Source organism: Barbus barbus (genome assembly GCF_936440315.1).
Source record: "Barbus barbus genome assembly, chromosome: 15".
Taxonomy (NCBI): domain Eukaryota; kingdom Metazoa; phylum Chordata; class Actinopteri; order Cypriniformes; family Cyprinidae; genus Barbus; species Barbus barbus.
Genome location: NC_136743.1, coordinates 9,493,847 through 9,518,097, shown reverse-complemented (window position 1 = coordinate 9,518,097; position 24,251 = coordinate 9,493,847). Strand labels below are relative to the sequence as shown.

General features: G+C 36.1%; 1 protein-coding gene across 1 annotated transcript in view; it reads left to right on the top strand.

The window, feature by feature from the left end:
- Positions 1–24,251, top strand: part of LOC306880786 (calsyntenin-2-like) — a 222,906-nt gene that overhangs the window by 186,286 nt on the left and 12,369 nt on the right. Inside the window, exons 9-11 of the mRNA XM_079434551.1 lie at positions 18,557–18,719; positions 23,446–23,612; positions 23,872–24,020. Coding sequence (XP_079290677.1) covers positions 18,557–18,719; positions 23,446–23,612; positions 23,872–24,020 — 479 coding nt within the window. The remainder of the gene's footprint in view (positions 1–18,556; positions 18,720–23,445; positions 23,613–23,871; positions 24,021–24,251) is intronic.

Sequence of the window (24,251 nt, the reverse complement as noted above, 5' to 3'; positions counted from 1 at the left end):
AATATGTATAATGACTAAAATAGCTTGTATAATTCTGCAATACATTTGGTGGTTATTTTTCCTCAAACGGGGGTGGGAGGACTATAAATAGTTTCAGAAAAAATATTGCAGGAATCTCATTTTTCATGGTATCGTCTTCAAAGTTGAAATATAAACTCATGAGACACGTGGCTTTCAATCCATTACTTTTTCTGGATTGCTCCAGGACTTATTTCATGTATTTGTATATGAAATAAAAAAACATTCAGTGTGGAAAAATATTTTTCAAGGCACGTCAGTGTCTATAACTTTTTATCTTTTTGAGCATTATCAACTCTGGATGATGGATAGTAAAGCCTAGAGTGTCTTCTTTCCAAAGATACCTAATTTGTTTGTGTAGCACACTTTGTCAGGAACTGTTACCCTTTTAATTTAGGTAGGTTATTTTCACCTGCGAGGCCCACAATGGGGGATGAAGGTTAACAGGATAAAACGTACAGAGTGAGTTTATTTGAGATAGTAAAAATGCACAAAGTTTCCTGTAAGGGTTAGGTTGAGGTGTAGGGCAATAGCACATACAGTTTGTACAGTATAAAAACCATTATGCCTATGGGATGTCCCCGCTTTTCACAAAAACAAACGTGTGTGTGTGTTCCTACAGTTAAAAAGTCAGCTGTTGGACTAATATTGTTTTTCATTGTTATTCATTGCTCAGACTTTTTACTACAAAGGACCAAAAATCATACTTGATTGAGGGCCATGGGCCAAAAATAAATATTTTTTATATCCAATTATAGTATAATATATTAAAACGGACATTTTTAAAATCCAATTCACCCACAGTATATCTACATATTTCTATAATTACTGTATTCGCAAAAAATAAAATTACTAAAATAAATTTTAAAACAAAAAAGATAAATAAAAAATGAATGAGATATTAAAATGCATGCTTTTTTCATATTTTTCCTCTTCTTGTGATATGGCAGGCCAAACCACAGGTCTTTACGGGGCAACACTGGATTACTGGTGAATAATTATTTAAAATAATTACTTGAATTTGAATACATTTCTCACACCTCGTGTATGGGTTCATGAAGCTTACAACAAATTATGAAAACATAATCGTATTACCTCTTTAAAGCTGTGTTTTCTTGTCTTTTTTGGAGCTTGACAGCCCCTGGTGAACTGTTGTTGCATCACAAACTTACCGTATCTGTTCCAAAGTAAATAACAACAGGTTTGAAAAAATAATACAGTGAGTAAATAATAAAAACACATTTTTGGATAGATTTGGATACCTACAAATACACAGGCTGTCATGTAGCTATAAAGGCTTTGATCTAGTCCCCAACCTCCCCTCAGTGGCAGCGTACATAGTTCATCTGGTGTTTTCTGCAGGGCATGGCCTTTTCGATTAAAATGAGCAATGCACCTTGAACGGTTGCATCGAATTAAAGCTATAAAAATGAGCCATCATTTTTTTCCACAATGGCCATTAAACAGAGACATATGGAAGATCTCCGCAGATCTGTGAAAACATTGGTTAAGACACAAGGCAAGTCATCCGTTAATGGCTCTTCAAACACTGGCCTAAATCGATATTCAAAGATTTGTTTGCATCGACACTTCTGCTCATTGATCGGAGGTGTGTGTGCATGTACCGAGGGTCCGTGCGTGGCCCACCTCGACCAATCGGTACTGGCGTGGAAAAGCCTGTGCAGGCGTGTCATTTATCCCCATCTTGCTCAGATCATCGACCCGCACCGCTGCGGCAGAAAATTACACTCCGTCCTGTCAATATGACATTCATTGTACGCTTATCTACTCACAATTACACGCACCACATCTGTGGCTTCCTTCGGCGATGCACTGAAGACGCTGTATTGTTTTGTGTTAGATGGATTGCATTCCATGCATGAACGTTTACTTGCTTTAATGAATACATGAAGACTTATAATGAGATCTCACAGAGGAGAGTGTGCAGCTTATCGAATGCTGTAAAACTTAAACTATAGACAAATAGATGAGTCCCACTGGTGCTCAGCTAATATAAATTAGGGGAGGAACACGTGTCATTTGATTTTCCAGGAACTTACACAGATTTACAGCAAATACACATAAGTGTTGTCATGTTTTGCAAAGCCATGTCATTATTCAAACTTGTTTTTAAATGTTTCTCCTCTTTTCCAAAATATATATTTAAAAATGAAGAACAGGTTACAAAAATGAATTAATTTTAGAGGCATCTGGTTCCTAGAAAGTCAATGGAAAACTACTATTTAATTTTTTTTTTTATAATGTTGCTTCCAAAGGCTGTAGGCAAAAATCAAAAGACAGGCTTATGACAGCTGCAATATGCTACAACAGATCGCACATTGTCTGTACCAGCAAGCATTCTGCTTTCCATCAATGTTTCAATTATTAGCCATTTGTTTGCAAAGTCCCACCCACTTGTCAGTTCTTACGATCATTCTAAAAAGACGTCAGGCCTTTAGTTGTGGAAAAATCACATTCATTGATTGAAAGCCCAGACACTTTCTTTGAATGCTTGAATTACTCCCAGTGATGCTGTAAGGATCCTTATTTTAATTTAGCTTTTAGGGAATTTATTAAGATTCGATATTGATTTGATACCAATCAAAACATATAATTTCTAAGGTTTTAACGACTCGTCCAGCGAATCGTTAAATTCAGTATATCTTTAACAATTTTGTTTATCTTAATTCGTGGCCAACAATAAAACAAACTAAATAGTACTTTATCAAAATCCATGAGCATAGGTAACGCGATCTTTGGCAAATAGTTTAAGACTTGAAAATCACATAGCACCAGACACAAGATTTCTTAATAAATCAAAGTTTATTTGCTACTCTACAACACTACTAAGCTAAAATAACACAAAACAGAATACGTACACACACATACACGCTGCAGGCAATGAATTGTTTTGATTTGAAGAGAGTTTAAGGTTCTAATTAAGGTTTCCAAGAATGCTCTAACTTCAACCTGAGGGAGTCACAAGCAAGGAACTTTACTATCTTTACTCTTAAAGATGAATGCAACCAGTTTCCAGCAGAATTATGAAGAATTGTTTGATTACTTGCTCTGAGTTGTTTCGTTCCTTTCCTGGTTGGGAGAACCCCTGGGTGCGGATTGACTGCTGAAATCGTTGTTGCGTGATGTCACTGGGGATGCCCTCTTGCAATTGGTTGGTTTCTCTGTGACGTGATGACGCTCTTAGCAAGTCTGTTTAGAGTTCTTTCGGCTTCAGGTGTTAAAGTTTCTTTGGTCAGAACTTTGAAGGCATGTGTGGATCCTCGCCAGATGTTGTATGGCTGAGAGCGCTTAACAGCGCGATCAAATGAGGAGCCGAAGTTTCAAACAGCGCGCGAGCAAGCAGCAAGCAACAGCAACCAAAGTTGGGTGTCTGTCTTTACTGGGCTGATTTCAGTCTGCCCCTTTTTCTGTTTGATCCAATCACAAGTGTTTCTGTAGGGCGGAGCCCCGTCCCGCACGGCTCACTTTTCTGTGTGTAAATCCTTTGCTGAGTTATTTCATAAAATGAAGAACATATCCTAGCAGATTCCTATAAATGTTTTAATCATACATTACGATGTGAAAAGTCAACTTTCATCCACACCAAATTATTGCTGACGCAACTAGCTTTCATTCAAAATCAAACACCAAGTATTTTGCATACCCAAAGTACATATATCAGTTTTATCTATTATGCGGTTAAGGCATAGATTGAAAGATCCTAAATTCTAAATAATCACACCAAGCATGTGAAACTAAACAATAGTGATCGGGAAAAATGAGACATCAAGAGATTTACAACAATAACATAGACTCCAATAACACAGCAAGCTTAATTTAATTTCATAAAATACAACCTGAATATATATTGTAAATATATTGTATATATTGCTTTTGAGTATATTGCTTTAATAGCAGCAGCGATTATTATTTGTCCTTTTGGGAACACTTATAAAGGTCCGATCTTCTTTGTTCTGCCAATAAGAAGAAAAGGCTTCTCCCCTGGGTTTCTCCCCAGCTTCTCTGCTGGGGAGAAACGGGGGGTCATGGGAATGTCACTCCGGATGGAGATCTGGTGATTTTCTTAGCTCGGACGTCTGTTGAAAAACCATCATCTTTGTTGATACCATCATTGAATTACTGCGTTAAACGATCAGGAGATATCAGGGAGGGTCTGTGCTGGAGCCTTTCCTGATGCCACATGCTTTGTACTGTTGATAATGCAACTTTTATTTATGGTAAACCGGTCAGGAACAACATTGAAGGTTCTGTTCTAAATCCATTTCAGATGTTCCCTCAAATTTATCCTGGGTTTTAGAGGTCTCCTGAGATAAGGAGATTTAGGGCAGGAAATCGGCCAGCCAGTCAAATGCAGATGCTGGGAGTGGAAGTCTCAACTCCTGCTAAGGAATGTGCTGTCTTGAAATTATTTTGCGTGTGTGTCCTGGTCTACTAGGCACTACAATGCCATTCACTGCCATTTACTCCGGACTCAGAATGAGGCTTTTGTCCAGTGAACATTAATCTTTGCTTCATTAAAATCAAATTGTTCACGTAATATATGTGCCATAGACTTCTGATGTTCACTGATTTTTATGGACTTATTCATGAATCTAAGCATACATTTAAAATATTATTTAATATGTTTAAACGTATATGCCTTTCACATGTTATATGTGCATTGTTCGTTATATTTTAGAGGATTATGTGTGCAGTGTCGTCCCAAAGCAATCGCCATACTTATTGTATATGGCCACGAAAACACAATGGTGAGATAAATGAAACTCGACACAATGTGAAACACTTTCTATTAGAATTTAAATGGATTGAAATGTCATTCACTCGTTTACATGTTATTATTATGCATATAAAGAATAGGGGAAGGAGCGCAGGAAGTCACTAGAGTCAGAAAGTTGCAAAACTATTGTGTTTTGTATTAGCTCTAAGCCTGTATTTGCATTCTTTTTCTTTTCTTGCCATGCGTCTTGCCATAATCAAAGCCTATTGTGATGTACCTGAAGGCTGCTTTGCACTGTGAAATAATCACGAGCCTCTGAATAATGCATCTCTACAGCTCTATTTCCACATTAGCTGAACAAATTTTGCTCGTCCATCAGCGCCAGGCACCACTGCCTCCTTTTACGACCATACACCCTTCCGCAACATTTCACTAAGAGCCAGTCATGTGAGAGATAGTGAGGGAGAACCTAAAAAACACATCAGTTTCCACCCGATTTTCATCTGCACCATTTCTCCTTTTGCTCCTTTTTTATTTTTGACATTCCAAATATAGCAGCACCAACATATTCAGTCTGACGGGTTTTTTTAGGGCTGGAGGGAGGTGTTCTCTCCTTTCTCTCTCCCTCCTACGGTGTTTTGCTTCAAAGTAAAATTTGTACTCTTTTCCATCAGGAATACTTCGCTTAGAGCTCTTGAGACACAAAAAGAATACCAATTCTGATCGCAATTTTGGCAGCTTCTGATGAACATATGTTGAATCTTTGCACACATGTGTGGCTTGTGGAAGTTGAAGCGATTGCTTTGCATTGGGATTGGTTGAGTGCTGCTGCATGTCCTCATCCAGGAACACGACACGGCTGCCTCTGCCTCTTTCCGGCCCACCTCGGTCCCCGTGCCATGCCAGTGTAATGGATTTGCATCAATAATGCAGGAGCAAGAGGAAAAAACTCTGCTGAAAGAGTGCATGTTTGAGAGCAGATAGGGAATGAGAGATGTAGTGTGTATAGATTTGCGTATGACTTTAGAGGGCGCGACGGAGAAACCGGGGTTTGAATTGGCACACGTGTGGATATGAAAGCGCACAGGTTTTGATGAACTGACGCTGAACTCCACGGCCCCCATCATTTCCGGGACTGAGTGGCGGGGGAGATTCGCTCCTCTATTCCTCTGATGACTTCCAGTGAGTTATTTTTTACTTTCGCCCCCACACTTTCGATTACCCCCATCCATTCCCAGCTTCCTCCTCCTCTTCCTTGCTCTATTCTAGCCTTTCACGCTCCCTCTCTCTTCGAAAGCGTGTGAAGCACATCAGATCTGGAGGTTTCAAATGAGCATCTTTGATAAAACAGCCAGTGTCTGAGGTCAACAGCAGTATTTCTGCCATGCGAAAATGGCTCGGACTTAAATTCACATTAGAAATAAAAGCTAAAATGGCACAGGGTTTGCCAATAAAAAAGGTTTCTGAGAGATTGAGATGATGCAGAGACTTTGAAGTCTTTGAAAAGCTTGCGTGAGGCTATAGGCAACCAGCCTACATGTTTTACGCACATCAACACACTTTGATTTCTCTTTTTGCGCAGGAGAACAACAACTGCTTATCATGACGTTTCATAATTGAAAGCTAGAGTTTGAATTTGCAATTTCACTGAAGAACGAGCTCAAATTTCCTTCGGAGACTCCTGTATTTGTGTGTCTGTCTCTGTGTCCGACAGTGTTGCATTCTAAACAGGCATGTGCCTTTGCGACGGTCCCAGGCTCATTAGCTGAGTATTTTATTGTCTCATTACGTTGTTTGCGAGATGAAAAAACGCACACAGAAGTGCGTATGCAAACACACTCTCGTGCACATACTGTCACAGTGATGCACCGTGAAATATCAACTCGCTCAAAGTTTCTCCCTCACCCACTCCCCCTGGGGAAACAGTGGATACACACAGACCAGAGTGTGTCATTATTGACATACTAATGAGTTAGCAGCCGTGTGGCAAACTGCAGAGCTGCCAGTGCTCACCACTGTGTGGGGAGAATATCTGCTTTTTCATTAAACAGCCCAGTGGGAGACTCGCTACTTTCACACCCACAGCGAGCAACATAACCTGACTGCCTTTGGATGTCAACATGTCGAAATGTGCATGAAAGTGCAATGAAATTGTTTTCTTTAATATCTCTCTGCATGAGTCAGTTGCAAAAAGTACCATGATATTAATGTTTTTTGGGGTTTTTTTAAGTATGCAATGTTAATAGTGTATTTGTTTCACATGCACCATGTCAGTAACGCATATATGAACATGCAAGTTTATGTATATGAATCTTTTACTTATATATAATGACCATGGTATGGCCGTGGTTCTTTGGGTATGTACCATGATAATTGCATGGTATTCTTTGAAGTGTCTAGCAAATACACTTCACACAAATCCAAAACTACCATGATATTAATGTGCTTTTTTTAAGGGTGCAATGTTAATAGTGTATTTTTTCACACGCACCTAGTCAATAACACATATGTAAACATGCAATTGTATGTATATAAATCTTTCCCTTATATAATGACCATGATATGGCCATGGTTCTTTGGGTATGTACCATGATAATTGCATGGAATTCTTTGATTTGTCTTGAAATACCATTGTATAGGATGATCATTCATTTACATAAGAACTGTGGTTTTTGGATGTGTACCATGGTAAAACTGTGTTTTTGGACATTTACTGTGCTAAAATAGTAAAAATGTGAAAGGAAAAAAAAACTTGTAAAAAGACCTTGTACCATGGTACAACTATGGTATTTTAGACATGTTACCATGGCCATTCCATGGTATTATTGATGATAATTTTGACATGTACCATGGTATTCTTAAAAAGTACATTAGATTACTTGGTACATGATTTTCAAAGCATATTTGATTTGTCCTTTTTGTAAGGAAAGCTTTAAAATACCATGTAAATACCGCAATATACATGTCCAAAATATACCGGAAAGTACCATGGTACTACCATAGTGTTTTAGAACATACTGTATACAAAGGTAGTATTACGGTATGCTTGGAAGTATCTTTGAGTTACCAGTACTCTGAAATATATTGAAGTATCATAGTATTACCATGAGATGCCATCATTGTACTGAAATTACCGCGGTACTACCATAGTGTTTTAAGACATATGCAATGGTATTACTATGTTATACTTGAAGATACCTTGGGGTTACCACATACAATACAATGCAATACAATGTATCAAAGTTGAAGTACCATGTTACCTTGCATTACCATCAGTGTATGCTACCAACACAGTACTAGATAGTAATCTATATAGCAAACTACCAACACAATACTATATAGTAATAGCCATATTACTGTTACTGTATATGTTCTAGTTTCATAGTATTCTTTGAATTTCCCTATACTAAATACCATGGAAGCTGAATATGTTGTTTTAATGTGTGTGTGTGTTATATATCAACATACTTTGGTATAATGATTTGGTATGATCACAGTACCATGCTACCATCATATTACTGTTCTGTAATGGGTGTTTAGTTTTTTTTTTCCTTTGCATGTCTATGTTTGTGTGTGCATGCTTGTACTTGTGTGTGAACCCTCATTACCATTGTCCAATTTCCAAGTATCTGTTACCATAAAAACAATTTGCTCCTGGATGCAAATAGATTAATTTACACAGCGTAGGCTCCAAATTGGGAAGCTTGGGAGAGGTCACTCTTTAGTTGACTTTTGTCCCTGGGGGGCAAGGTCTAATTCCTGCTCTAATTACTCACTCTGTCAGCCTGTAATTTATAGTCACCTTCCAGAGCACCACAGGCCCGTCGCCACCTCTGTTAGCATGCCTGCCACCGAACAAACAACACCCGCAAAATATATCAACCATTACACTCAGCAAAATGTGTCAGATTTCAGTCACAACAGTTTTGTGTCTTAATCATAATCTAATGCTGTCACGCTGGTCACCGTATTTTCCTTGATTGACGTGTTTTGTGTGATTGGCTCATTAGGTCTGTGTTTATGGTGCTTGGCTGTTGTAATTTTTTGAATTATGGCCACTGCATGAACTAAATTCACTTGATAAACAAGGTTTAAGCATAGAATTGCTATTTTGCTCCAAATGGCTTAATGGATACTGAGAAAGTCACCATGAAGGACGTGCCTGCTGGGTTTTTCAGCTATGGTGGAGTATTAGAAACTGTAAAATAGTAGTTCATTTCAGGCAAACACTCCAAACTACTGAGGCCATGCCCTTGCACTTTTAGAGTGTTTTTTTGTGTATTTAAATTTTTTGTAGCATATAGAGATTTTCTGTAAGTGCATGGTTGAGAAAACAAATATTTATTTATTTATTTTTTGTTTGTTTATTTTATGATTAATAAAATTATATTTATTAATAATAAAATAAAAGTATAGTTGTTTAAAAAATGTTATTCAATGACAATGTGTTGTCAGTTATACTGTAGACAGTTTTAACTCGGTATAACTTTAGTATAGGGAACAATTCTCACCATTAACTAGTTGCTTATTAGTGTGCCTATTCTTAACATATTGGCTATTAATTAGTACTTATAAAGCACATATTCTGCATGACCATATTCTACATCCCTAATCCTACACAGTACCTAAACTTAACAACTCCTGTACCTTACTAACTATTAGCAAGCAGCAAATTAGGAGCTTATTGAGGCAAAAGCCATAATTAATGGTTAATGGTGAGAATTGGACCTTAAAATAAAGTGTGACCACTCTGATCTAATTGATATAATTTGCCTTTGTCCTCTTACTCTTTTTGCATGTTCCTGCACGTGACTTTTTCCCCCTTACAAAAATGGTGTGTGTTTTAAGTGGCACTGGAGAGGAAGGGAAATGGAATTGTCACTCTTCATTTTATTATGGCTTTATACACTCTTAAAAATGAAGTTTCTTCACGATGCCATAGAAGAACCTTTTTGTCTAAATGGTTCCATAAAGAACCTTTCTGTTTCACAAAAGATTCTTAGTGTCAAAAGAAGGTTCTTCAGATTATAAAAAGGTAAGAAAGAGATGGATCTTAAAGAACCTTTGACTGAATGTTTTTTTGTGGAACCAAAAATGGTTCTTCTATGGCATCGCTGTAAATAACCTCACACCTAAATAATTATAAATATCACCTTGCACCTTTATTTTTAAAAGTGTATCTCATTTGTTACTTGCCATATGTAGAAAACGTGTGTAAAAAGACTGTATTTTAACTGTTTTAAATTATGAATAGCTTCCAAAATTGCTTTCAGAAGAGTGGGTGATCTGTGCAAATAAATATTTTTTGTTTGTTTATTTCAATTTATGAAACTACAGAGCTCACAATTGTATGCAGTTTTAAGCACAAATCCAAACACAAAGCATAGTCCACTTACTTTGTTACTTTATCTTTCCAAACTCTCTTTCCTTGCTGCAATTGATCATTTGTGTCTGCCCTAAGGAAAGCCACAGTCTTAGACCCTCTGTCCAAATGCACATCAGAAGTCATTTACACGGCACAGCCAATATCACGGCCCACTGCAGATCTCAAAGCTGCTCTGCTGGATCAGTCACCGATCTCCCCCGTATCATCTTGGCCAAAGAACTGTCATTTGTATGTGTCATTGCAATCAGCAAATTGCAGTGTTTGTCTTGCTCTCGTCACAGCGGCTCGGCCACCGAGCCTAGACCTTCATCTGAAAGCGGGTGGTTTAAAGTGTCTCTTTCATTGACTTTCTCCGTAAGAGGTGCACCGTCTAATTTAATTCTATAGGGATGTCCAAGTCAGGTATGAGCGGTATGAGCAGGTATAACCGTATGAGTCCAAGTCAGGTCTGGCTGTGCTCCATCTGTCGTGGCGAATAACGGCTGTGAGAGAGTATGAGTGCGCAGGTGTCTTGAAGACGTCCTTATGCTTCCAATAGTAGCGTTCCTGGAGATGAGGAGGCAGGTGTGTGGATTTCAGTGCCAAGCATGTGCTAGTCGGCACAGCAACAAACTTCACTAATCAATTACCCAGAATGCCCTTTGCTGACTCGCATGAGGGCAATGGGAACAGCAGTACTGCTATCTGAGGATCCTTCCCCATCTTTCACACTATGAGCTTTATCTCTGTCTACCGATTTGCAAACGTTTCTTTCCAGTAATTGATTATGAGATGTGTATCTACACCTCCATAAAAGAGGGGAGAGAAAAAGCACTTCTTCACTTGTATTTTTGCCATTCCGTAAATAGACCAAATCATTCCTCCCACAAGGCCATTTGAGGGAGCAGATGATGGAACAGATAAAGCAGCTCCTAAAATTACCCTAATCTGCTGTTCAATCAAGGAAATAATGAAACCTTGAATTGCACCTCCCAATTCAGCTCGCAGTTAGAGTCCCTGGACTACTTGATTAAATGCCACCTCCGAAAAGTTTTCTGCAGTAGCCATTTATTCTTTCCAAATGTCTTGGCCGCACTCTCTTCCTTTGAAGAAAGACATGCCGGCGTTCCAGGAGTAGAGAGACAGCATTATTATATGCTGTGTGAGTGTTAATTAGAGACATGGGCGATGTGGCAAAGACATAATAAAATGTAATATATTAATACATCCTTTTGACAATATACAAGATGTCTTGATTTATTTTTCCTGAAATGAGTGCCCGTTTTCTGTTGACGGGTTGACCTATAGAAACAAGGAATCTAGGTGAGACATATCGAAGGGCCATAATTTGCTTTGCCATCTAGTATTAGGGGAGGGGAAAGTTCCTATTTCTAGAGAGCATTTTGTTGAAATAAAACTGTGAAATATGACTGCTGGGATTCATTTATGTTAGATCTGTTTTCACAGAAAACTGCTTTTTTTTTTTTTTTTTTTTTTTTTTTTTTAGGAATACACTCGCATTATTATTAGCCTCAAGGCTGAAAAGCATGGGCTAAAATCCAAAAGTCAGTGTTTTATTTTGATTGAGGGAAAATAGATGGAAATTATTTAATTATTTAGATGGAAAGTGTGATAAATAGTAAATATGTACATTTTCCCTCTATGCATTTTAATATTTGAAAAATGCCACATGGAGACTTCCATTTTTTTAAGATGATGATACAAACATGTCTTTAAATCAAAGAACTGATTCGTAAAAAAGAATTAGCTGTGTTCCGGCTTATGATGGTTAATTCAGAGACAATATCTTTATGCCAAAGTCTTTATGATTCTCTACTGATTATGACTAAATAAAAAGCATTTAAAAAGCATTAAAATCATTCATATTGTTACTTAAAATGCTTTTTTGTCCTCATTAAAAGTTGAATAGTAATTAAAAAAATATGTTTAAAATTAGATGAAGAACCCGCTCAATGTAAAATAAAATACTTGCATAATCACAATTGTAATTTATATTGTATAATATATTACACATTATTATTTAATACAAATATTCTCTTTTTTTTGGGGGGGGGGGGTGATACTTTTTTTAGGATTCATTGATGAATAAAAAGTAAAAAACGACAGAATTTATTAGAAATAGAATATCCACTCCCATTCAAAAGTTTGGTGTTAGTACTTGGGGTTAGTACTTTTTTGTTGTCATTAATACATTTATTCAACAAGGATTAGTTACATAAGAAGCGATAGTAAAGACTTGTGCTGTTACAAATTATTTCCATTTAGAACAAATGCTATTCTTTTTAATTCCTTTTATTCTTTTTATCCTGAAAAAAATATATAAATTTACAAAAATAACAAAAAGCAGCACAACTGTTTCCAACATTGATAATAAATCAGCATATTAGAATGATTTCTGAAGGATCATGTGCCACTGAAGACTGTAGTAATGGCTGACAAAAATCCAGCTTTGAATCACAAGAATAAATTATATTTTAAAGTATATTACAATAGAAAAACATTATAAATTTACAATACATTAAATTTTAATTATATTTCACAATGCTACAGTTTTACTGTATTTTTCATAAAGTAAATGCAGCCTTGATGAGCATAAGAGATTTCTTTAAAAATAATTTACAAATCTTACTGGTATGTATGTATATATGTATATGTGTGTATACACATGTACACACACACACACACACACATATATACACATATATATATATATATATATATATATACACATACATATATATATATATATATACACATACATATATATATATATATATATATATATATATATATATATATATATATATATATATATATATATATATATATACACATACATATATATATAAATGTAAATTATTTTACCAAAATAAGAGGGATCATACTAAATGCATGTTATTGTTTATTTAGTACTGACCTGAATAAGATATTTCACATATAAGATGTTTACATATAGTCCACAAGAGAAAATAATAGTTGAATTTATAAAAATGACCCCGTTCAAAAGTTTACATACACTTGATTCTTAATACTGTGTTGTTACCTGAACGATCCAAAGCTGTGTTTTTTTAGTGATAGTTCATGAGTCCCTTGTTTGTTCTGAACAGTTAAACTGCCTGCTGTTCTTCAGAAAAATCCTTCAGGTCCCACAAATTCTGGAGCATTAGTGAGCGTGTGAACCTTCTGTAATAGTTGCATATGAGTCCCTCAGTTGTCCTCAGTGTGGAAAGATGAATCTCAAAATCATAGTCATTGTTGGAAAGGGTTCAAATACAGAAAAATGCTGGAAAACCAAAGAATTTGTTGGACCTGAAGGATTTTTCTGATGAACATTTTGCAGATTCTGAAAGGTGTATGTAAAGTTTTGACTTCAACTGTATATATATATATATATATATATATATATATATATATATATATATATATATATATATATATATATATATATATATATACATACATACATACATACATACATACATACATACATACATACATATATATACACACACACCCACTCCCACACATATGTAGTACATATATATCTCACCCAACCCTTGTTAGAGACCAGCATCTCAGTGTATTGCAAGCCTTATCTGAGCAGCAGCACAAGCCTGCAAACACAATGCATTAATGTTGAATGAGGAACAGGCCTGTACCGCCGCGGCCTGCAAGGCATTTCTCTCCCGCAGCCAACATGACACAATGAAGTTTGTGCATGTAGAAAGAGATGTATAGTTCTAGGTGTGATTTGTATTGCAGCTCTCGCTTATTGTCACACTCTCATTTATTTGTTTGCTCTGAAGGTCGTGGATGCAGTTTGTTGACAGGAACAGATTAAAAATGTTTAAAGCAAAAAAACGAGGAGTGAGTGAGGGATGGGGGTGGAGAAGGAGGCTAAATGTAAGCGTGTTTTAATCCTTGGCGGCGTGTGCCTTTTGTGTGCTGAAACAGCCAAAATGATCTCCTGTCAGGCCAAGATTAATGCTTCATGTGTGTGTTTCATTAGCAGCAAAGCATGCACATGTTCACACAGCGTCGTGTTCTGTTCATTCCTCGACGGACATGTAATGAGGACGAGAACGGACAGAGTCTGCAGAGGTTGACTTGTCGTCAGTGCTCTTATGAATGGCAGTGGAAAGCATTTTCAGTCTGTTTAGAATAAGGATGGGTCATGCTGGTCAACTAACTGGCCAACAACTGATAAGTTAGTGACGTTAATTAGTTTTAGATTTCTTTTTTTTTTTATATATATATTTTTACAGCAGCTCTTTATATTTTATGTCAGAGGCCCCACATAAAATATGAATAATTGCAATGACTTTTCCCTGTAAAAATAGACTGCTGCCTTTTCTTTTTTTTTTTCTTTTTTTATTTATTTATTTGAACAGAAGAATGCATTTTTGTTGGTAACAACCCCTAAGGAACATAACATGATATATATGATATGTAGTTTTACACATCTTTATTTTAGACATGTATGTACATGCAGATGGGAAATTGAGTGATGTATTAACTGCTTGATACATGTGGAAGTTCCCTTCTCCAAAATTTGATGAGCAGTTTAGCATATTTGCAATCTACATATTTTGCTCATGGTTTTTTGCACACAATTATGTTGCAATTAACAAGCTTCAAGTGTTGTCCACATGTTTACACACTGCAGGCTATTCGTTTTCATACTCTGAACAGAAGCCCGGTTTTGGAGAGCCGTTGCATGAGCAGTTTAATTAACCAGCGCTAATGCTGCTGTTTTCATGCCTCGCTGACACTGGACATTGCTTAGGCTTTCTAAATTGCATGAGCTTATTTTTGCATTTTTATTTCTAGAAACTTTTTGAAGAGTCTTTTTTTCTTTAATGAGTTGGCAACACTCCTCTCTTTTGAGAAAACAGCAGGTATTCCATTACAACTTAAATCCTTAGTTAAAACAGTCATTGTAAAAATGGGTTTTAGTCTCTTCTCTTCTCTTCTCTTCTCTTCTCTTCTCTTCTCTTCTCTTCTCTTCTCTTCTCTTCTCTTCTCTTCTCTTCTCTTCTCTTCTCTTCTCTTCTCTTCTCTTCTCTTCTCTTCTCTTCTCTTCTCTTCAAGAAAACGAAAAAAATGGCCAAGAGACTGAATGGCATTTTTGTGTTGAGTGTGTGAGTTTGTGGGTGTGTGTGTATCTATGTGTGCATGTTTGTGACATTGAAAAGGACAGAAAAAGATAAAAAGGTTAGGCTGATAGAGTGAAATTGCTGCAGAAAGAAAGGAAAAATAAAGTGGTTTTTGAAGAGTCCAGTGAGATGGAGATAAAGAGAATATCTATTCTAGAAAAGGAGAGATACGAGAACGAGAGGAATTGAGGTGTGGAGTGAGATCTGTCCCCAGAGGCAACGGTTAGACGGAGAGAGAGAGCTTCTCTCTGGGGACCTGGGATCTTCTATCCATTAACTCCCCTCTGCAGTAGCTCAGCATCATCCACCCAGTCAACTTCAGTTCCATATGCTGCTATCCATGACACCACGTAGAGTATTAATAAGCAGGTTTACTGCACTATGCAAGCAAATTATCATTATGATATTACCGGTGCTCTGATAATAACTATTCAGTTACCTGTAAATGTTACCAGGTGGCAGAAGTTAATTGTATTGAAATTAAGATTTAATCGATTTTTTTCGAGTGTCATTTATTTGTATTTCTAATTGTCTCAAGGAACAAAATGTCTCAAGAAATAAAAACATGAATTGTTTTTAGCTTCATCTTGACAATCTTAACAATGTGGCACCAATGAAACAACAACACAAAAAAACAAAAACAAAAAAATCTGGCTGGCTGGCACCTGTGTTTTGTACATATGTAGTTAATTAATATTAATCAATACTTAAGTGTATAATTACACTGTAACAAGGACACCTTAAAATAAAGTGTAACCCTATTATGATATTTATTCATATTTTGAATTGAATCAAATAGATTTTTTTTCAGTTATTATTACATTTACATTTACATTTATTCATTTAGCTGACGCTTTTATCCAAAGCGACTTACAATTGCTATATATGTCAGAGGTCGCACGCCTCTGGAGCAACTAGGGGTTAAGTGTCTTGCTCAGGGACACATTGGTGTCCCACAGTGGATTCGAACCCGGGTCTCTCACACCAAAGGCATGTGTCTTATCCACTGCGCCATCACCACCCTATTATTGGGGGTTTTTTTGTAAATTTTATTAATTTTGGTATATACTGTACTTTGTCATTTTTATATATATATTTATGTTTAGCTTTTTTATTTTTAGTTGTTTTAACTTCATCTTGACAATCCTAATGTGGTACTGATGCAAAACAAAGTAAGACACATTTCAATGGAAAGTGTCAATAATTTGGGTCTCTGTTCACACAGTGAGTTCACACATGGCACAGCACAGTGGAACAAAATGCCTCAGGAAAAGTAAAGTTGAATCATTTTTAACTTTGTCTTGACAGTCTTAATGTGACACTGATGAAAAAATAGTAAGACAGATAGTACTCTTCAAAGTTGTCTGTCTGTTGCCAGTGTTTTAGTATTGTTAATACTTTTATAGTATTTATTCATATTTTGTCATATTTTGGATAAAATCAAATGTATTTTCCAGTAGTTTTAGTCATTTTATGATGTTATTTTGATTATTTATTTTTAAGTATGTCTGTTTAGCTTTAGTTTGTTGCTCAGGCAACATTTCTAAGTTTTTCATGTAATATATACTTTATTTTTATTTCAGTCTTTTTAATGTAGCGTTTTAGATCATTTCGATTTTTAAGAGTTTAGTTAACTATAACAACACTGTCTAGCACATGTAATACAAATAAATAAATAACAAAAAGAGAACATGAATGCAATAAAGCATTGTGTAAATTGCCCCTTAATGACTAATTCATCAGTATTCCTGTTTGCTATAAAACTAGCTGACAGGTATTTCATTGTGTAAAAAGTTTCCTTAAAAATATGAATTCTTGTAGCAGCTAAGCAGTTACTGTGGTGTTCATGTGACCAATGCAAGTTCATATTCGGCTTGCGTTGTACACCAGTTCTCCTTCCCCTTCCTTTCCCCCGCAGTTCCTGTCTTCTTTCTGCTATTCTCACAAATAAAGTGCCAAAAGTTCAAAATACTACAACTTATTGCCTCTGCGGCTAGTAAAGCTTGAAAGAGTGAGGCAATTAAATGCACCTGAGATCTTTAAGACTGTTTCACCATTATGCTGAATTCTCAGATGCTATGACTCTCAAAGTAGCAGAAGGCAATTTATCCTCAACATTTACATATTTTTCTATAGGTTTGCTTTTGGTCCTTTCTTTAACAATGTGTACACATATACAGTTGTTAACTATGACCGTGTAAATGTCAGAAAAGATCAATTATGAATTGTAGAAGAACTTTAAACGACTCTGATTGGCTTGCTTTGATAAGTTTAAGTGATCTGATGTTTCTCATACTCGTAAATCTTTGTCCCTATAATTAGCCTCTGATTATAATTACACCTAATTAATGTAATAGGACAGATGACAAATGATGAATAGTATAGCTAATGATGGCAAATTAAGTTATATTTCTGTTTCATTAAGGGCATGTGAACGTGAACTGAAAACCTAATGATGATCATCTTAACCTATAGAAGCACTGATATTATTCAGATAAGAACGAAACCTGATGGACTGACTGGAATTGTTCCTTATATATAGCAACAATGTGTCCTATTTTTAGTTTGTACTTTAGACTGACCCAAAAATTGTTCTGGGAAAGTTTTACTGTGAATCTTAACTCACAGTGGATCAGTTAAGTTGCTGATTAGAGGTTGGTTCATTTATGAAGGTAGTTTTGTATTGTTTTGTTTCCGTGAGAGTTTTACTGTGGATTTTAACTTACAGTGGGTCAATTAAGTTAAATACTGGGTTAAATACAACCCAGTGCTGGGTAAATATTGGACAGAACACATGCTTGGTTGTTTTCAACCAACAGTTGGGTTACTGTAAATGTTTAACCCAACCTTCTGGGCAGTATCCCAACCGCTGGGTCTAAACAACCCAATCGCTAGGTTCGTCCATATTTCACCCAGCACTGGGTTGTATTTAACCCAGCATTTTTTAGAGTGTTCATTTATGAAGGTGTGTTTTGTTTTGTTTCTGGGAAAGTTTTACAGTGAATTTTAACTCGAAGTGGGTCACTTAAGTTGTTTAAAACTTTTAAGTTTAAAAATAACTTAAAACACACAGACACACACACATTTAGAATTCTACTTTCTTTTTGATTTTGTCCTGTATATGTATGCGAAAAAACATCTCTAAGAAGTGAATCCAGTTTGCAGATTGAACCTAAAATCAGTATTTGATAAACCAGCAATTTTGAAGATGTGTTGTTTTGCCCTGTTAACTAGATTTAAACTTATTCTTGTCTCCAGATCTGTGATAAAGAGTGGCATTACTATGTCATCAATGTGGAGTTTCCTTCAGTGACGCTTTTCGTAGACGGAGTGACATACGAACCCTACCTTGTGACGGACGACTGGCCCATCCACCCCTCTGAAATTGATGTACAGCTAACCGTAGGTGCCTGCTGGCAAGGTGAGACCATTAAGCAACTGTTTTTTTGATTATCCTTTGAAAAAGAGGATTGATAAAATGAAATGTTGGCATAACTGTGGTTTGGATGGCCCAGACACAGGAGATGATGAATCAGCATCCACCGGTTTTGAGATGTGATCAGATGACTAAGAGATATCTACATTATTGATATGACCATGTGAGCACGGCAGCAGTGGTTCGAATACCAAGAGAGAGGCAATGTGTTTGGCCCTAGGCTACCCTGATTCCTTATTACATCAAAGAGACTCAGGCGTGAAAACATCAAAAAAGAAACACGGCCTGTCAATTTCAGCCTTTTGAAATGGAGCTAATGATTGCATTTGAATGGGGAGACTGTCCTTAACATCGCTTTCATGAGCTAAATAATTAAACAAGCCTCTGAGAGAATGGAGTCACGGCTAAATCATTGTTTTAGGCGACAAAGTCCTAAATTCTAACTCTTCAGCACCATTTTACATTTCTTTTCATCCGTGCTGATTGAGGATTATTCTCTCTTTTTCACTGGCATTGAATTGTGATTTTTTTTCTTTTTTAGAAGAGGTCCATAGTAAGGATTAAGAGACCCTGAATGGGGGACAAGTTCACTTGCTATTACATCCCACTGAAGCTGGTCTAAGCTCCACTAAACCGCAACTGATAACTTTTCAAGCCATTAGCGGGCAAGATTGCTTCTCGCACCCTGTCCATTTTCACTCCGTGCAATCAACAACGTAGCGACAAACAACTTCATAATGGAAAGCGAGGATGATATTTGTTCAGGTCAAATTGAGATCCTTGTCTTCTCTGGGGTAGAAATGGGGTTTGGTGGCCATTGTCTTGACGAGACATCAAATAGGATTATCTGTTTTTTTTCTAAAGCTTTGTTAGCACATTAACTGATCCATTGTGCAATTTAAATGAGTTTAATGTTAAAATATACCAACCCTTTTATTTCTATGCAGTAGGAGTGAAATTCTACACTTCAAAAGTTCTGGATCGTAAAATTTATTTTTAAGCTGAATAATAATAATAATAATAATAGTATTGCAATTTAAAATAACTGTTTTCTATTTTAATATATTTTAAAATATATTTTATTCCTGTGAGTTTTCTGCAGCCATTATTCCTGTTTTCCGTCTCACATGATCCTTCAGAAATTATTCTAATATGTTAATTTTGGTGCTCAAATAACTTTTTTTTATTGTTATTATTATTAATTAAAAATGGTCGTTTGGCTTAATGAAGTGTGGGAACTGTCAAATAGTCTTTTTCAGGATTCTTTCATGAATGGAAGGTTAGAAAGAACAGCATTTATTTGCATTTATCTGTGATTATAAATTGATCCCCTTTGCTTAATAAAAGTATAACTTTCTTTACTCATAGTGATCCCAACATTTTGAATGGTACTTTGTTTTTAAATGAACTGTTAAAGAAATCAATAGGAATATATCTTCCAAAAGTGTAAATTCTGTCATCATTTGGTAAAAAAGAAATGAGCATAAAAGTGTCCTTAAAAATGATCAATTTACTAAATGATTCATGATCATTTTTTGGGGAACTGTTCCTTGAAGAATAAAAACAAAGAAAAACGTTTTAAAAAGGCTGCTCTATAATAAGTGTGTATAAAAAGAGATAAATAAGGCAATTACTGAGCTGCTTCTTCTCAGTAACAAATTACTACTATTTTTGGTTATAATGAGAAATCAGAGGTGCTAATCTAAATGTAAGGTCATGGCGGTGCCTTTTCCACAGGGCTCAGGATGTGTTCTGCTTGTTATTGTCTGTCATGCAGCTACTGATCGATACAGATGTGACGGTGACAGCTCTTATATGCCATGCAAAGACAGCAGTCTCATTAGTGCTTTTGTCCTTTAGGGGGAGCACGAACGAGAATGCAAATGTTCCTCTGCTGTTTCATCTGTGGAATAACATTTAATTGAAAACATCTGTCAACTAAATAATTTAAAAACAGAAGCAATTAAGCACTGGAAGCACAGACCCTTATTGTGAGGTTTTAGGAGTGACAGTTTTTGCTGCATCTGGAGCTATTAGACTCCCCAAATCTGCCAGCTCATCAGTCAGCGATGTATGGGAGGGAAAACAGCAGGTGTTATTGTGACAGGTATTGCTCTTACTCTAACTCCCTCACATTTTTTTTTTTTTATCAAGGCTCCTATTAAGAAGGTCAGTGTAACCAACTGTTCATTAATAAATAAATAAATACAAATAGATGATATAAAAGATGCTGTCATTCAAGAAAGAAAAGACAGGCGACAACAATGATCGATGAAAGTAAAGAAGACCAGTAGCAATTCACTGTGCAAATGTTACAAAAGATGTCACCTTAATTGGTTACATTTTGAATGAAGAACATGTTCTTCATCTAGAATAGTGAAATTTGTGGTGAAAAAAAATACAATACCCATAATGCATTACAGAAAATTCCACCAATCAGAGACGCAGTGAGCAAAGTGAGCTCCGCCCACTCCTATGAAAGCAACGTGAAATACACAACCGAGTCTCCCAATGATATAAAGCACTGTAAGTCATTAACCAAACCAATCAGCTACGATGTGATTCACAACAATACAAACTTTGATTTGAAGCAAAAAAGTATTTTAAAAACGTACAGAACTGGATACTTGAAATGAGAGAAAGAACTACAATCCCATGAAGAATTGTGACAATATAACTATATTATACTATACTATATATATAGTTCATTACAAAATATGCAAATTAAAGGGCTCATATGACGATGCTAAAAATAACATTATTTTGTGTATTTGGTGTAATGCAATGAGTTTATGCGGTTTTAGGTTAAAAAAATACATTATTTTCCACATACCGTACGTTATTGTTGCTTCTCTCTGCCCCTCTCCTCATTTTTACAAAGCTCATCAATCTGAAAAATGAGGTGTGCTCTGATTGGCCAACTATCTAGTGCGTTGTGAATGGCCGAATACCTCAAGTGTGTGATGGAAATGTTACGCTCCTTACTATATTTGGAAACACACAGCATCTCCACAACGTGGTAGGGGCAGCATAATACTATGAGAATAAAAGTTATGCCTTATTTCTTTGCCTAAACATTTGGGTGGTGTTATGCAAATCGTCCAACACAGTGATGTAGATATGTTGTGGCATGTTTAAATGAGGCATTTTAAGAAGGAGTCTTAACTTTTAGAAAGAATATATCTTTAGGTTTGAGACTTTAGTTTTTGCAACTTTACGGATCTTATCTATGCACAAACAGCTTGTTACTCTCCAAAGACAAAGTAAAACTTGAAATCGCATCATATGACCCCTTTAAAGGGTTAGTTCACCCCAAAAAATGAAAATCATGTCATTTATTACTCACCCTCATGTCATTCCAAACCCGTAAGATCTTCGTTCATCTTCGGAACACAAATTAAGATATTTTTGATGAAATCCGAGAGCTTTCTGACCCTCCATAGACAGCAACATAACTACCACGTTCAAGCTCCATAAATGTAGTAAGGACATCATTAAAATAGTCCATGTGACATCAGTGGTTCAACCGTAATTTTATGAAGCTACGAGAGTATGTTTTGTGTGCAAAAATGTATTTTTATTCAACAGTTCCTTATTATACGTGTTGGTTACGGTTGAACCACTGATGTCACACAGACAATTTATCGATGTCCTTACGACCTTTCTGGGCCTTGAACATGGTGCTTCTTCTGTTGCTGTCTATACAGTTATGCGACAATATAGTTATATTGTCGCAATTCTACAATGAGATTGTAGTTCTTTCCCTCATTGAAGTATTGAGTTCTGTATGGTTTTAAAATACTTGCAATGTTGTGACTCACTTCGTAGCTGGTTGGTTGGGTTCAAGACTTAGTGCTTTAACAAAGATCCAACTCGGCTGAAAAAGTGGACAGGCATTAATGCACAATTGGACACAGCTTGATTTTCAATCTGTGATTTAAAAAATTCTTTAAGTTGTGTTGTAACAGAAGTGTCATCCAATATTTTCTTCTGTGTTGTGATGTACATGTGAGTGAAACATTACGAAAAAGGAAAAAAAATAGGTGGTGGGGGCTTGGTTCTATCAATCAGTTGTTGATTGGATAGGGCTAGATCTGAATGGTTGTGAGAAACGGGCAGGGTTTAAGCAGAATAAATGTTTGGAGAAGTCTGGCGTAAGTCAATACTCTGCATTTAGAAAATAAATGAAAACTTTTAATAAAGTGTTGTTTATTTTAACATTATTTGATATTTGTATATAAGCAGAACAAATACAACACTTAAGGAATATCAATACAGCACTAGCATGCAAGAACTGTAAATTATAATAATAATATTAAAATTCATATGTATTCATATTCATTCATATTCAGTTTATAATTTAACTGACGTCTTGCCACTAGCACATCAGAGCCTGTTTAGTTCTTTGGATAAACGGCTGAATTGCACACACAGGATTGTGGGTTATCATAGCAAAGCAAAGCACAGCAAATAATACAAAAACATTTATTTTTAAAACCTAGCAGATGGAGGCATTTCAGTGGACGAGTTTGTCTTCCTACCTCTGAATAATGCCAGATAATTATTTTGACATTTTGACACACATGCACACAGAGTGTCACTTAGTTTCTAAATATCTTTAGCTTTTGTACAATATATTTTGTTGCTACTGACTGCAAGTATACGTGTGCATGCATAGTATATTCATGATTTGTAATGTGTTTGTTTACAGGAGGAGAGGTGACCACTCCACGGTTCACACAGTATTTCCGGGGAAGCCTCTCAGGCTTGACTATCCGACCTGGGAAGATTGCAACTCAAAAGGTGATCTCCTGCCTACAGGCTTGCAAGGAAGGCCTGGACATCAGCTCGCTTGAGAGTCTGGGAAAAGGCATAAAGGTACATGCGCACATGCATATTCATACATATGCAAAGCCTTTTATTGGAAGGATTATAGGCATTCCATTCTTTGTCCATCTCTTTAATATCATCTGAATATATTTGAGAATCCTTTGACATCAGTCATTCCCAGCCATCATTTATTCATCTATATGTAAATGTATTGACTCGTTCATTTGCTTCTTTGCTTTTAGGTTTTTTTCTCTCTCTCTCGATTATGAAAATTGGCTCTTTCTCACACTCTCTTGATCCCTCTCAGTTCCACTTCAACCCGGCTCAGTCAGTGCTGGTCATGGAGGCAGATGACTTGGAGAGCATCAACACAGCCATGACAAAAGTTTCCTACATTAACTCTCGGCAGTTTCCCACTCCCGGTCTGCGCAAACTCCACATAACAACTACAGTCCAGTGAGTACTGCACTAAAAGTCAAAAACATCCCATAAAACATCACAACATCAGCTCATAAAGGCCTTAATAGATAACCCTGCAATATCTCTACAGGATGAATACTAAGTATAGGAGTAAATATTCGAGTGAATGATTAAGTGTAATTAGCTTGCATCTTAGGGGTTCATTTAAAGTGCTTTGAATGTTTGATGATCATTTTATTTTTTTAATCCCACAAGCTAGTGTTGTTA